This window comes from Anabas testudineus, chromosome 9 (assembly GCF_900324465.2).
Source record: "Anabas testudineus chromosome 9, fAnaTes1.2, whole genome shotgun sequence".
NCBI lineage: Eukaryota > Metazoa > Chordata > Actinopteri > Anabantiformes > Anabantidae > Anabas > Anabas testudineus.
Window position 1 is genome coordinate 1,566,306 of NC_046618.1, and position 14,569 is coordinate 1,580,874.

A 14,569-nucleotide genomic window follows, 5' to 3' on the forward strand; every position below is an offset into this window, starting at 1 on the left:
GACTGTTTATTGACGTAAAACTATCGTGAAGCGTCAGTTGGCGGCAGGGTTTGTTTGTGGAATTCTGCACTTCACGGGGTTCGTCGGCTAAAAACTTAGCTAGCCACACAAGTCTTCAATTTTGTCGCTTTTTTCTTTTCAGGTTTGTCTCTTCAGATTTAGTGTAAAAATTAGAGTCCCTCTACTATGGCCTAAAGATGTAATATGACTTTTGTGTCTTTCAGGTGGTTGTCCAGACACGTGTCGTTTGCTAGCAAGCTATGAAGATGAGGAAACGACCAAACATTCTGCTGACAGGTGATGGAAACTGTCTTTTAGCCTGTTAGGTTAAATAGTTTAGCTCATGTATAACGTTGACTATTCTTAAATAAGACAAAACCAAAGGTGGTACGTATCCTAGTAGATTTACTCAGGTACTGTAAGTTACTTAAATACAATTCTGAAATACTTGTACTTTATGAGTGTACTTGCATTTACGTTACTTTATCTTACCCTATGTGTAGCTTTTTGCTTAATCCTTCATTCACTACTACATTTTTCTTTGTTATATTTTTAACTTTTGATAGTTTTAATGTTATTACCCTAATGTGAAATGAGTTTACAGTAGGTATGTTTAAGTTCCACTGATTTGTCACAAAATCTTTTTTTTTTTAAACTACTAACTAGAGACTCAGGTGTTACAAAGAAATTAAATGAATGTTAGTAATTGTTCACAGTCAATGTTCAGAAATCAGGTTAAATTAACTTAACAATACCTGGACATTTTAGATTTTTGCTGAAACCTTATTTATAAAGCACATGTGGAACAAATCCAGAAGAGACTTGTACATTCATGTTCAATCAATAGTGTTATCAATAGTAAAATAAACAATCATATTTTTCATATCAGATCAAGGCCACTTTGATATGTGGTCTTAGATCTGATTCATATTCTATCTTTGACAGCACGAACACTCTCACGACGGTCACATTTTGAGAGTGGTCTTCATTGTGATGATAGCGGCAGCAGCTGAAAACAATCTCCTAGTACCAACAGCATAATTTCTTACCCTAAATTATTAAAACAGTGATAATATAATAACGGTGGGTGGTGCAAAAACTCAGAGTCATTATGATCAGATCTCCACAGTACATACCACAGTATGTGTATTATCTTCTCTTGGAAATAAGGCATCCATAAATTTATAGGTTCTGGATATAATCTCACTGCCCAATGTTCATCCTCTTTGCAGGAACCCCTGGTGTTGGAAAGACCACTTTGGGAAAAGAGCTAGCCCAGCGGACAGAGCTGACCTATGTTAACATAGGAGACTTGGCCCAGGAAGGTAAAAACCTTCACAGCTAATAGAATTTAGATTCCTACAGGATAGAGCATCCTTCTGTTGAATCACAAGTTAAACCCCTTAATAGCTTTTGTCCTTGTGCTGTTGTAGCTGGCTCTGCTGGGGCATTTAACTCAGTTTTGAATAGGTTGCTAATACAATACTTTGCAGAGCTTTCCTGAAGCTCTTGGTGCTAATGATCCTGATTGACTTTCCCCAGGACAGCTTTATGAAGGCTATGATGAAGAGTACCAGTGTCCAATTTTGGATGAGGACAGGGTGAGTAAGATTCCTTGTGAAAAAAAGGCAGACAAATTATAAGCTAAATCATCACTACAGCTTTGGGGATTTTGAGCTTAATTGTGTTTGTTAATAACCAACAGGATAAATTATCAGTACAGAATTAGGCTGGATGTCAAATATTGTGATTTGCTTTGGTCCTGCAGGTGGTGGACGAGCTTGATGATAAGATGGTAGAAGGTGGTGTGATAGTTGACTATCACGGCTGTGACCTGTTTCCCGAACGTTGGTTTCACATTGTCTTTGTCCTCCGCACAGACAACACCCAGCTGTACACACGGTTGGAGAGCAGGTAACTTTCGTACTTCTATTTGAATGAATATGAATTGGTGACTGCAATCTGACTTTAAGGTTGCTTTCCCACCTATAGGATTTAGTTCGATTAAATCGGACTCAAGTTCGTTTTCCCTCTTAGTGCGGTTCGTTTTGTCCGGTGTGAACACGGTAATCACACTCGAGTGCACACCAAAACAACTGCACCGAGACCCTCAAAATGAGGTGGTCTCGATCCACATCACTTAGCGAACTCTGGTGCGGTCCTCCTGGTGAGAACGTGTACCAAACTAAAACGGGATCAAACGCTATGAATCTCATGATTTGAGGACTTAGGTAGTGTGTAGATTCCAATTTCTTTCGTTTGTCCATCAAAAACATGCTGTCTGATTAATGGAGGACAAAAGTGGAGACGTAAGGAGGTGAAGTGTCTCACAGACACCACGTCTGATGACTCTGCAAGCGATGTAACGTAATAAACAATAATCAACAGGATGACCAATCTGTGTTAACATTCACAGTAAACTCATCTCTCTCCTGACACACAAACGGACAGTAGTCCACAACACTTCACCTACTTCCTGTTTACCTTTTCTGTTCCCGCGGCACAAACATCTGACCAATAAGCGGACAGGACGTTCTCACGTAGTTTGAAGTGACGTGTTTTGGTTCGTTTGGATTTTTACTCAGTGTGAAACGAAACCGAACCGAGGAGAAATTGCTACAATGTAACAAAGTCATCAACTGATTCGGACCAAAGCAAACGAATTAAAGTGTGAATGCGACCTAAGATTATACTGTTGTGGGATTTTTACATAACCCTGAGAACTGGTCTCAAACCTGCAGTCAGTCTGCACAGTAACATCACACTGATAAATCCCTACCAACCACCACCTGGTGTGGGTAATTGATGCTGCCTAACCTTTATGATAAATTTTAGTTACTCTTTAGGTTGGGGTGTAATGACAGACTGCAACACAAATGCAGCTAATAAATACTGGCATTAGACATTGAAAAACCCATATTGGTTGACTACTAGTAAGTAGTGGAATTGAGTGTACTAAGGGTACGTCATCCATGTTTTAAGATGTTCTGAGACACAACAGAGTGCAGGTCAAAGCTGTGAACACCTACAAAAAACAAAAATTGAGGTATGAACTGAACTGTCAGACCCAAAGTAGCAGAGTTGTTTCTGTTTATCTCCTTTGGCTTGTCTGAGATGGTCTCTTTTTTTCTCTGTTTTACAAAGAGGATACACAGGGAAGAAGCTGCAAGACAACGTGCAGTGTGAGATTTTTCAGACCATTTACGAGGAGGCCATGGAGGCATACAGTGAGGAGATCGTCCACCAGCTGTCTAGCAACACTCCTGAGGACCTGGAACGCAACTTGGAGCAGATAGTTCAGTGGACTGAGCAGTGGATGAAAGACCATAATTAGTAGCTGAATTCAGCCTGCTGGGTTCTGCTAGTGAATAACAAGTTATTTGGACAATTAAACATGAATTGTAGTTATTTTTCAATCTGCGTTGTTTTCCATACACATGAAGGCTGGTGAGAAGTAGAATAACTTTGCTCAGTGGTGCAGCAGGGTTAGGGTTGCTGCAGGGACAGCTCACTGTCAGATGGTTGGAGTTTGAGGCAGTTGACAGGTGTTGTTGAAACACAATAACACTGGGAGTCTGGGACTATTTGATTGGTCATTGCATGTTTTTTTTTAAGTAGTGGCAGCTGTCATGTTAAAGCACACACATTTTTCTGCATTTATATAATTTCTTTTGATATATAAATAAAAAGTGACAACAGGGAACAGGGACAGGCATGTCAGCGCAGTAGTCAGGGCTACATATCAATTCATAGAAAATTGACAGCTGTCCATTAGTAGTAAAGAGCTTTATTTATACAGTACTTATTTGAATGTTAGAAAGTACTTTACAATAATACTGCCTGTAATACAATACTCAATAAAACAAAATGCTAAGAATAAGGCAAAAACAGCCAAAGAGTGAAGTAAGATTAGAAAAGCTATGTTAACTAAGCATTTCTCTTGGGGCACTTTTACCCTTTCCCCTACTCACAGAGCTATTGAGCAGACTTATTATGAGCTCAGGTCCTGGATCCTGTGTGAACTGTCATGTGACGGGCACACCTGAGGAAAGACACACCTGTACACCTGTGATGCTACAGAGTCAGGACTGATTTGTTCCCTGTGGAAGATGCGTTCAAAAATGCTGCTCTGGGAAAAGGTTGGTAAGATTGATTGACTCTTGACCAATGTGCAAACCTGTACGGCGTAGTGGTGATGTTATTAAATATAACGAGCTTTCTAGTGTTCTTAGCTCGACATGGTGTCGGTCTTGTCCGTGGAGAGCAACACGTTGGCGTTGAACGCTTGAGCGGATGTTGTTTTTCATAATAAAACGCTATAAAATATACAGTAAACTGTACTGTAAAATGCTACGGTTCGTTTTTATTATGTGAAGAATCAATATGCCAAGTATTAATTAAATAGATGTGTGTAATAGCACAAGACCAACTGTAATAGCTGTACTTAAATACAGCATAATTATGTCAGCAAACATATACATATTCTTACAAACAAGAGACGATTAAACTAAAGTGTATATTTAGGATGTGAATATACAGTTCTGTTGTCCCGCGGGCGTCTTATTTTGAAGTTTTGAAGCTGCCCGTCTTCCTACCGGAGACGCCATGTTCCTTCCTGCAGAGGGCGGGCTCCGTGATCCGGTGAAGTCCGCTTCAACCGACACCGATGCGGTTTGCTAGCCGGAACAGTTTATTTCCTCTGTTCCTGTGTGGCTTCCGAAATATATGGATAAACGTGTGTAAGACAATGGGTAAGGGTTAGTTTTAATTCAATTTTTATTTGTCCAGGTAAATCAGAGTTGTAGCCTCAAGCAGTCTGTGGAGTGGTGTCGAGTTTCCCCACGACGACGGCGAAAAACAGAAAATGTACAACAGAGAGCAGTAATGTCGTCTGAACATGTCTTGTGTTAGAAGTGTAAGACGTTAGTCGAGAAACACATACAAAATAATCTCTACCACAGGGTTATTAATGAAATACGTGGTTAGCTAACGCTAGAGTAGACCGGCTCTGACTGTATTAAATATGACAGTGATTCATAGTAAGGAGGCTACATTTCACTGTATGTGTATATGTGTGACTGTAATGTAAGTGAGATGTTACTTATCTACACTTGGATTATTATATAGATTGCATTATAGAGCTGTTTTCAACAGTCTTAACCTTTATGTTAAGATTTTTTATTTTTTTTTTGGTTTTGAACACCTGGGCAGGCAAACTATTAAAGTGTTCCAGATGATCTGTTTCCCCCCATTAGGTTTGGGCGATATATACTTGAAACTTCATCACATTATTTTACATTATTTTTGGGATAATGATATAAGTATCAATATGACAAAGTACAGTCCGGTAATATTTTTGGCCACAAGTCACAAGTATACAGACTTCAGAAGCCAAGCAGGGGCTGGTCAGCCTGCTGAACCAAGATTCAAGATTCAAGATTCAAAAAAAGTTTTTAATCCCGGAGGGAAATTGGTTTGCCTCATTACCATTGTTCTCAAAACAGACAGAAAGAAAAGGAACCACAACCAGGAAAGATCCTACACCAACATAAATACACAAACAGAAATATACAATAACATCAATACCGAAAAACTCAATATATATATATATATATATATACAGAATACGTAAATAGATAAATGAAATTGGGTCAATATATTCACAGCAAGTATATGACAGGTTCACTTCCCCCACCCCTTACAGAGGGGGGAGGAATTGTACAGATTGATTGCCACAGGTAGAAAGGATCTCCTGTGGCGCTCTGTGGAACATTTAATGTTAATAAGTCTTTGGCTAAACATGCTCCTCTGTCCAACCAACACGCTGTGCAGTGGGTGGGAGAGATTGTCCAGGATTGAAAGGTGTTTGGACAGCATCCTCCTTTCAGCCACAACATGTAGAGGGTCCAGCTCCACCCCCAGGACAGAGCCAGCCCTCCTAATCAGCTTATTTAGTCTGTAAGTGTCTGACACCTTCATGTTGCTGCCCCAGCAGACCACAGCATAGAAGATGACACTGGAACCACAGACTCATAAAACATCCGCAGCATGGTGCTGCAGACGTTAAAGGACCTGAGTCTCCTCAGGAAGTAACCATATCTGCCCCTGAGTGTTTTTCTGTCTCCCGTGTTTTCTCCAGAGACCAGCAAAAATGCCACAGCCCAGAATGATGCTGGTGGTGACGGGAGATGATTTCGGCTATTGTCCCAGGAGGAACCGGGGTATTGTGGACTGCTTCTTGGCTGGAGGGATTTCCAATGTGTCGTTGCTGGTCAATGCCTCTGCTGCCAAAGATGCAGCAGATCTGGCTAAACGGTAGCGTAGGTGCTGATAAAACACTGTTTTCCTGAAATAACACACTGTCTGTTGGTGGTATTATTCGTATTCTGTCATATAATTGGCCTTAGCATGGTCTCACATTGAGATTACCACCCAGTGTTGTTCAAAGAAAAGATTTTTAGTATGTTCTCTGACCACTTTGTGTTTTGTTTTTGGATCAGAGTGAAAAATGTGCTACTTCACCTTTTCTTTTATCGGTACCTTTTAATGGTTTGGGAACTAAAGATACTACTCTTTGCAGTTTTGCTGGTAAAATACAAGATTCAAGATCTCAGCTGTTCAACAGTTTGTTCACCATTGTCATATATTTTTAATAGAAGACATGTCTGGACTGCTTGACATTGTCCTGCTTAAGTATCCACTGACTTCTCAAGAAACAATGTTGCCTTGATGGCAGGATATATTAATGCATCAATGAATCATCCAGAACAGTGTTACTTGAATATTTTATAGACTTAATTGGTCTCCATCTCAATTTTATTTGAACGTGTATTTGTGTAGTTGCAGCCTCAAACTCAATTTGCTCATATTTACAAAATACAATTAAGTTCTGAATCTGAAAATGTTAATGCATTTTAGAAAAGTAAAAATAGGGATTTGGAAAATAGATAATCATATTTGTTAGAGGCGGTTTTTTTTTTTTGTTTGTTTGTTTTTTTTTCTTCTCCTTTTCAAGGGCCTAATGCCTTATTTCTGGTAAATAACATACAAACAAAGATTTAAACTTAATGATGTAATGAAGTTTCTCTTGTCTTGTCAGATACAGTATCCCTATTGGCCTCCATGCCAACCTGTCAGAGGGCACTCCGGTGTGTCAGAGCCTCCAGGCCTCTACGCTGACAAACCAGTGTGGATTCTTCCATGGAAAGATGGGCTTTCGTCAGGCCCTGGAGAGAGGCCAGCTCAGTATGAAACAGGTGCATGGGTTTAGAGAGAGGATACCCGAAACCAACGCAACAGGAGCGATCAGTAGCTGAGAAGTCAGGTCAGGTTCGGTCATGTAGATGTAGGTCAAACTTTAGGCTAAACAGGCCCACTTTCACTTGTAGCAGAAACGTTCACTTGTATACATTTTGAACTAAAAAAAAAATGCAATAAAAGCTTTGCTTGGGATCCTTTGCTGTGTGGTGTAGGGCACCAGACGCAGTTCTTTGGCAGAGAGCAATTAAAGACCTGGATGAAAGTCTGGGGGTAGGCAATTGTCAAAGCCTTGAACATGGTACAGGCAGCTACGGGGCTATAAACCCAGGATTCTCTTACAATACATTATTCCCCTCAGCCAGCTGATTCTTCCCCAGAGAGTTCTGATGAATCTCTTTATTTATTATTCTACAACTTCCTAATTTTACAATCTCTCTCTGTACAACACAGGGATGAGGTGTGTGTCAAGCATGTTGATTTGTTATGTGTATAAATCTGCATTCAGATTGAAGCACTAAACTGTTTGAATGCATCATTTAATTTGTATAAAACAGTGCAAGTGTAAAACACAGAAATTTTGATGCACTATGTTCCAGTGCACTGTAGCCTAGCCAGCCATCAAATTACATTAGTGCATCTGTGTTTGCATTGACAGAAAATGCAAAATAAAAATGCAAAACGTGCAATTTGCACACCCAGGAGATGATCAGTTTGTTAAGACACAGAAAGACAATGTTACAGTCAGTTAACCATTTAACAACAACATATTAATATTATGTAAATATGCAGTTGTCCAGAGGAAGTCCTGTGTCGTCATTACATTAACCTTTTCCCCCCCAGGTGGAGTTGGAGTTGAGGGCCCAGGTCAGGCTGTTCATAGAGCTAACGGGTCATCTCCCCCACCACATGGACGGACACCAACACGTTCATGTACTGCCAGGTAATGCAAAAAAAAAAAAAAAGTCCAAAACTCACAGAAGTCAACATGCAGCTGCTCACAGCTGGACAAATTAAAACGAATGAGGATTTGGAGAGAAAGCTGTGGGAATTTGTTAGTGTTGTTTGTCATTTTTAAGGGCAGAAACACAACAAAATGCTACATTTTATACAAGTTTCCTGTTGCAGTCCCTAAAAACATCTGTCTCTCTTTTAAAAGGAGATCTTAGCTTTCTTATTTCTTCTTTGAGGAGGAAGGAATAATATGGAATATGTTAGCACTTAACCATTATGGGTTGTTATTGGATTTAGATAGATGAAATTGCAATTTTTCCAAAAATAAATCTACAAACATGCTTCTGATAACAATTATACTCGGTAAGGTCTTCAACCTTAAACACTGTAAAGTGCCTTGGGATGACTTCTGTTGTGATTTGGCACTATACAAATAAAATTAAATTGAATATATATTTATAATCTTGATTTTATTGATGTACTTGTGAAGCAGTACTCCCAAACTGAAATGTGCTGAGTTATGAATTAGTCATTGATAATGGATTGTTTCACCTCTAATATTAATATACTAATGTTGACTAGTGACTAATTCATGGGCATAATAATGGCAACAAATTTGATAGAATGACATCCGTTAATCAATAAACCATTTATTGAGCCTATAGATGTGTTGTATTGTATGTTGCAGAGGTGCGTGATGTGTTTGCTCAGGTCCTGTCCGATCTCAGGATTCCATACACACGTGTTCCAGTGGAGCCAGGTTTACACAGCTGCACATGGCTGCCGGCACACCTCCACAGATTCTACATGCAGGTGGAGAAGGACGCTCTAGACTCCATCCCCGTCTTCTCCCGTTATGGAATCAGGTCTGTAGTGTATCTATGTGGATTGTCATTTAAAGAAGTAAAATTAAGTCAAATACAGTTAAGAGGAAGCTCTCTACATTCTTCCAGACCTGAGGCCAAATGTGTAAGCAGTATATTCACGTGATATTTGTAGTTTGAATTTATTTTTTAGCATTTTTTAGTTGAAGACCTGCACCACTTCCCCAGCAACAGAGACCAGCACCAGGGTTACATGCTAATATCTGACATTTTATTTTCATTCATTCATAATTAATGTAATTTAGATAATGAAGATGATCAACAAACACATTCATATTTAATTTAGGACAGAAGTCACTGACCTATCATATCCTGTTCATTGGCTTTCCCATTAGTAAGAGTCCACAGTCCTTTTGTCTGAATCTCAGCATGTTGCATAATTGGTGATCAGGTGCTTTTTCTTTTTAAAGTAATTAAAAAGTCAATAATTATCTCATTCATACTTATATTAAATAATTCACATCACAACAGCTGATGAGAACTTGGTTTCTGTAGATTGCACCTTTGCCTCATTTAAATAATGTCAGTGTTCTTATTAGATTGATATGTGTTCTATTAATTTTTAATCTGAATGCTTCTCAGCCTGCTACTATAAGTAGATGTATCGGTAGGTGGACTGATGTTCTGAATCCCTCAAGGTCTATAGCTGTCAAACACTAATCAAGCTCTAAACCTTTTCTAACTTTGTTCACAGGTGGCCAGATGTGTATTTAGGATTGACCACAATGGGCCAGAACATGTCCATCCACAGCCTGCAGAGGGCCCTCAGTCATGCCTTTGCTGCAGGGCCCTCAGGCACTACCTCCAGCAGTGCATCGGGCTCTAGCCAGCCTGTGATCAAAGCAGAACTCATGGTTCACCCAGGTTACCCCAGTCATCCGCATGAAGGAGGCTGTGGAGAGGGGCCCGATGACTTCTCCCAGTCAGCTGAGCGACAGCACGAACTGAACGTGCTCAAAGACCCGTCCCTGCTGGCACTCTACAGCCAGGAGAGAGTGCAGCTCTGTGCCTTCAAAGACCTCTGACTGCTGCTGTCCAAAAATGACAAACATGTATGTACACTGCAAAAACCAAGGTGAAACTGACTTCTCCAGTCCATAAACCCCCACAACAAAAGTATGTGAGGGGGCTAACTCTGTACTGTATGTCTGAGTTTTTGTTTTTTTGTGGATGTTCTATGAACAATTTAAAATTGTTGTCAGACACCATTTCCCATTAGCCCAAGGCAGTCATAGGTTAAAGTTCAACACAATGAAACCTAGGGAGTTGTGATTGGACCCGTAGTAGTCTGTAACAATAGCACATCTCATCTTTATAAAAGACAGCTGGAAAGCACAGGAGCATTTTGACTGCCACTCTGTCAACGCACTATATATGACTAAATGTATGATAATAAATGAGACCAGACAGGATGTGACATGAGGACTTAAGCTCTCTAGAGACGGCGTCCTACAAAACTACAGTAACTGAAATAGTATAAAAAGTAGATTGATGTAGTGGACACATGTGAAGCAAGGTTTGTTTTGCACATACTGTAAGCCATAGCAGGTGCTGCTGCAGGTACAGATGGACGTATTGCACTACCAATGTCATTCATTGCACATATTTCTCACAACTTGGGTTTCCATAATGTAATTATCTCCATCATCATACACTGCTCATGATTACAGCTGAGATCTGGAGAGGAGGTGACATCGCTGCGAACAGATCCAGCAGCTGTTCAGTTTTGCTTCATGTTGACCCGTCACCATGTCCTCAGATCTCATCTGTACTTGTGTGATGTGACAGACTAAACGTTAACACCTGATCAGTCACAGCCTTCCATCAGTGCCAGAGATCAGCTTCAAACTGTCTTATCCTGAGGACACATCAAAAAAGGAGAGGTGTTGGCATCCCATGGTTCTGTGTGCGTGTGTGTGTGCGCGCGTGTGCATGCGTGCGTTGTCGTCCACTAAGACACAATACACAAGTTTAACTGGTCATAGCATGTCGTCTGAACGCAGCATTACTAATAAATATAATATATATAACAACTATATCCAAGCAGTAATAAACCACAGATTTCCTTTGAGGTGAGTCCAGTTTTTAAGGCCATTGTTATTTCAGTGTGTTAAAACAGCAACCTGGGGTCAGGTGGTGTTCCATCAGAGTAAAATGCACTGTACATTGTGTAAGAGTGTAAGAGCTGTCCCTCAGGGCCCTCTGTTGAAGCCTCGTAGCTGATGTAAACTGGAGCTGTAGAAATGATTTCCAATGATCTCAGGTCTGTGTAGCACAACTGTAGCATTGTATATCTACTCATCAAGTGTGTGTCTCTAAGTGAATTTTAAAATCACCTGTAACAGTGGAGTACTGTATATTTCTATATTTCGAAGCTGTTGTCTGGGGATTTGAACTTTTATATATCAGGATTCTGGTGAAACTTTTATATGAATTGCTATATTTGAATGAAACGATTTTAAGTCAAGAGTTTAAAAAGGCAAGAGTGCTAATAAAGGAATAAATGACTGAAGTCTGACATGTCTATTTCTTGTGAGCTCTACTACCACAGTATTTCTTGCTCTTTAATGTTCAAGTAGTATTAATTTGATTCAACGAGCACTTCAGCTCTTCACTCACACTGCTGAGGATCTGCCATCAGTCAGTAAATGTTCTGAAGGTTCGGAGACACAACAATCCCATTTGAGCAAGCTTTAGGCAACAGTGGAGAGGAAAAACTCCCTTTAGAGGAAGAAACCTCCAGCAGAACCAGGCTCATAGTGGGCGGCCATCTGCCTCGACCGGTTGGGGTGAGTGGAAAGAGAAGAGAGAAAAGAACATCAGGCAATAAAGACAACAACAAGCATCAAGAACATTGGGCAGATGAACTGGATTCTGGAGATGTACAGCTCCAGGCCGAGGATACCTGCAGAAAAGTACAGAGAGAGGGAGACAGAGAGGAGGAAACACAACTACAGGAGAGAGAAGACACAAAGTTAATGACATGCAATGGTGGTATTTGCATTGATAGAGGAGAAAGGAGAGAGGAGAGGAGCTCAGTGTATCAGTAGAGGTCCCCCAGCAGAATAAGCTATATCAGCATAACTAAGAGATGGTTCAGAGTCACCTGATCCATCTCTAACTATAAGCTTTATAAAAAAGGAAAGTTTTAAGTCTAGTCTTAAATGTAGAGAGGTAAGATGAAGATAAGATGGAGCCTGATTATTAGTGAGGAGAAAAATTTTAAATTAAATTTTAAATTTAATTCTGGATTTTACAGGGAGCCAATGGAGAGAAGCTAATGTAGGAGAAATATGATCTCTCCTGCTAATTCCAGTCAGAACTCTGGCTGCAGCATTTTGGGTGGATGGGGTCTAAAAGATATTTTGAGGCTTTAGATAAATTAATTACGGGGAGGAAGCAGTCTAAGTACAAGTGAGGTCTTACAAAAGAATCTAGAGCTATTGTACATACGAGACCATCCATGTCGTATGCAGGGAGGATCTGATCAACTTTATCTCTAATAGTTATGATTTTATTTGTAAAGAAATTCATGAAATCAAGAAATCTGGGGTTGTTCTTATTTGCCTCTATTAATGAGGAGTAATATGAGGTCCTAGCTTCACGGAGGACTTTTTTATATATTATTAAATTATCTTTTCAGGCTAGAAAATATTCATCTAAATTGGTGGAACACCACCTCCTTTCCAACTTACATGATTTCTGCTTTAAGCTACGGATTTGTGAATTGTACCATGGAGTTAACTTCCTCTGACTCACTAGTTTCTTTTTCAGAGGAGCAACAGTATCAAGTATTGTTCCAAGTGAGGCACCAGTACTATTAACAAGATAGTCCACTTGTGCTGGAGTAACATTGAAATAACTGCCTTCCTCTGTGTTGGTACATGGGTCTGGAATAAAAGATGGAATCAGTTCCTTAAATTTGTCAACAGCATTTTCACATAAACATCTACTGTAGAGAATCTTATCTGTAGGTTTAGTAAAGTCTGGTACTGTAAATTCAAATGTAATTAAGAAATGGTCAGATAAAAGAGGGTTTTGGGGAAAAACTATTAACTGATCAACTCCCACACCGTATGTCAGAATAAGATCAAGGGTGTGATTAAAACAGTGAGTGGGTTTATTTTCATTTTAGGTAAAACCAATGGAATCTAATAGTGAATTAAATGCAGTGTTGAGGCAGTTATCATCAACATCTACATGGATATTAAAGTCACCCACTATAATGACTTTATCTGCACTAAGAACTAAATCAGATAGAAACTCTGAGAATTCAGTTAAAAACTCAGAGTAAGGGACAGGAGGACGGTACACAATAACAAACAGGACTGGTTTCTGATTTTTCCAGTTAGGATCAGAGAGGCTAAGAGTGAGGCTCTCAAATGAATTCAAACTATGTCTAGCTCTGGGGTTGATTAGCAAACTTGAGTGGAAGATTGCTGCTACTCCTCCACCCCGACCTGTGTTTCTAGGAACATGATAATTAACATGACTTGAGGGGGTCGACTCATACAGAGAGACATATTCATCCTGCTGCAGCCAGGTTTCAGTAAGACAGAATAAGTCTATTTGATGGTCAATTATCAAATCATTTACTAACAGGGATTTAGACGAGAGAGATCTGATATTTAAAAGTCCACAGTATAACAGCTAAATCGGAAAAACGCTTTTCATTGTCATTGTCCACATACTTCTGTACCTAATTGTACATGATTACTAAGGGACATAGAAAAAGCGTTGATTTCATTTCACACACTCACTTTATTTCACTGTTCACTTATCTGTGCAGATATAAGGTACTGTAGGGTAAATGTGCCGCTCAGATACTAAATCTGCAGTGGGTTGGGAAATTGAAGGGAAGTAACTAGACTAGACAGGAAAAAGAACAGGCTCGGGTTCTCGCAGGTTTTTCCTCCGGTTCAGTTTGAGTTTACCAAGTAAGGCCCCGGGCCTCATGGCAGCACAACTGGAGCATTCATTTCAAGGACTGGGCCGTCAGATACTGTGTGTACATTTACACACTCATGCAGCACATGCAGTAGTCACTCTTTAGGTCTTTGTAAGATGGATGATCAGACAAAATGCAGTGAACTGATGAACTGCTTCTTCTTTTGCATGTCTGCGACCAGCGACTGAGCCTCTACATGCTGACCCTGCACTTGCTGCTACTGCCTTGACTCAGATCCAGATTACGAAGCTGTGCTACATTATTTAGGAACAGACTAAAGTCTTGAACGCAGCCCACGTGCTGTGACTTGTGCTGTTTAAATCACTGTTAATGGCGTTGTTCTTGTTGGATAAGAGCTACAGGAGTTGTATCTTCCTTAAGTGTTCATAATAACATTAACATTACTGTATACAGGCTGCCTCATGTGTGGAGCCCTGCAGTGTTAAACCACTTCTCTTGGTGTACTGAGGTCCAGCCCACTACTACTAACCGCCCTGCTGGGACAAATAGACACAATGAGTATTTT

General features: G+C 40.0%; 2 protein-coding genes across 4 annotated transcripts; both read left to right on the top strand.

Moving 5' to 3' along the window:
* The first annotated feature begins 8 nt into the window (after positions 1 to 8).
* ak6 (adenylate kinase 6) lies at positions 9 to 3,416 on the top strand. The gene is made up of 6 exons (XM_026342830.1): positions 9 to 142; positions 225 to 297; positions 1,233 to 1,325; positions 1,543 to 1,601; positions 1,769 to 1,914; positions 3,145 to 3,416. The coding sequence occupies exons 2-6, from the start codon at positions 261 to 263 to the stop codon at positions 3,332 to 3,334; spliced, it is 525 nt and encodes a 174-aa protein (XP_026198615.1). The 5' UTR covers positions 9 to 142; positions 225 to 260; the 3' UTR covers positions 3,335 to 3,416.
* A 134-nt stretch (positions 3,417 to 3,550) lies between these two features.
* On the top strand, positions 3,551 to 11,603 carry ydjc (YdjC chitooligosaccharide deacetylase homolog). Of its 3 annotated transcripts, none has more exons than XM_026342827.1 (6): positions 3,551 to 4,139; positions 6,140 to 6,315; positions 7,100 to 7,256; positions 8,101 to 8,200; positions 8,900 to 9,077; positions 9,790 to 11,603. In XM_026342827.1, the coding sequence occupies exons 1-6, from the start codon at positions 4,110 to 4,112 to the stop codon at positions 10,118 to 10,120; spliced, it is 972 nt and encodes a 323-aa protein (XP_026198612.1). In that variant the 5' UTR covers positions 3,551 to 4,109; the 3' UTR covers positions 10,121 to 11,603. The 3 variants fall into 3 exon arrangements, with proteins under 3 accessions (XP_026198612.1, XP_026198613.1, XP_026198614.1); XM_026342828.1 differs by having other exon boundaries at positions 7,106 to 7,256; XM_026342829.1 differs by lacking the exon at positions 3,551 to 4,139 and adding an exon at positions 4,623 to 4,751.
* Positions 11,604 to 14,569: the final 2,966 nt, after the last annotated feature.

Coding starts and splice junctions, on each gene's coding strand:
- ak6 (XM_026342830.1), top strand. CDS start 261: ATGAAGATGAGGAAACGACCAAACATTCTGCTGACAG. Junction 298..1,232: donor ACCAAACATTCTGCTGACAG/GTGATGGAAACT, acceptor TCCTCTTTGCAG/GAACCCCTGGTGTTGGAAAG. Junction 1,915..3,144: donor TACACACGGTTGGAGAGCAG/GTAACTTTCGTA, acceptor TGTTTTACAAAG/AGGATACACAGGGAAGAAGC.
- ydjc (XM_026342827.1), top strand. CDS start 4,110: ATGCGTTCAAAAATGCTGCTCTGGGAAAAG. Junction 4,140..6,139: donor AAATGCTGCTCTGGGAAAAG/GTTGGTAAGATT, acceptor TGTTTTCTCCAG/AGACCAGCAAAAATGCCACA. Junction 6,316..7,099: donor GCAGCAGATCTGGCTAAACG/GTAGCGTAGGTG, acceptor TTGTCTTGTCAG/ATACAGTATCCCTATTGGCC.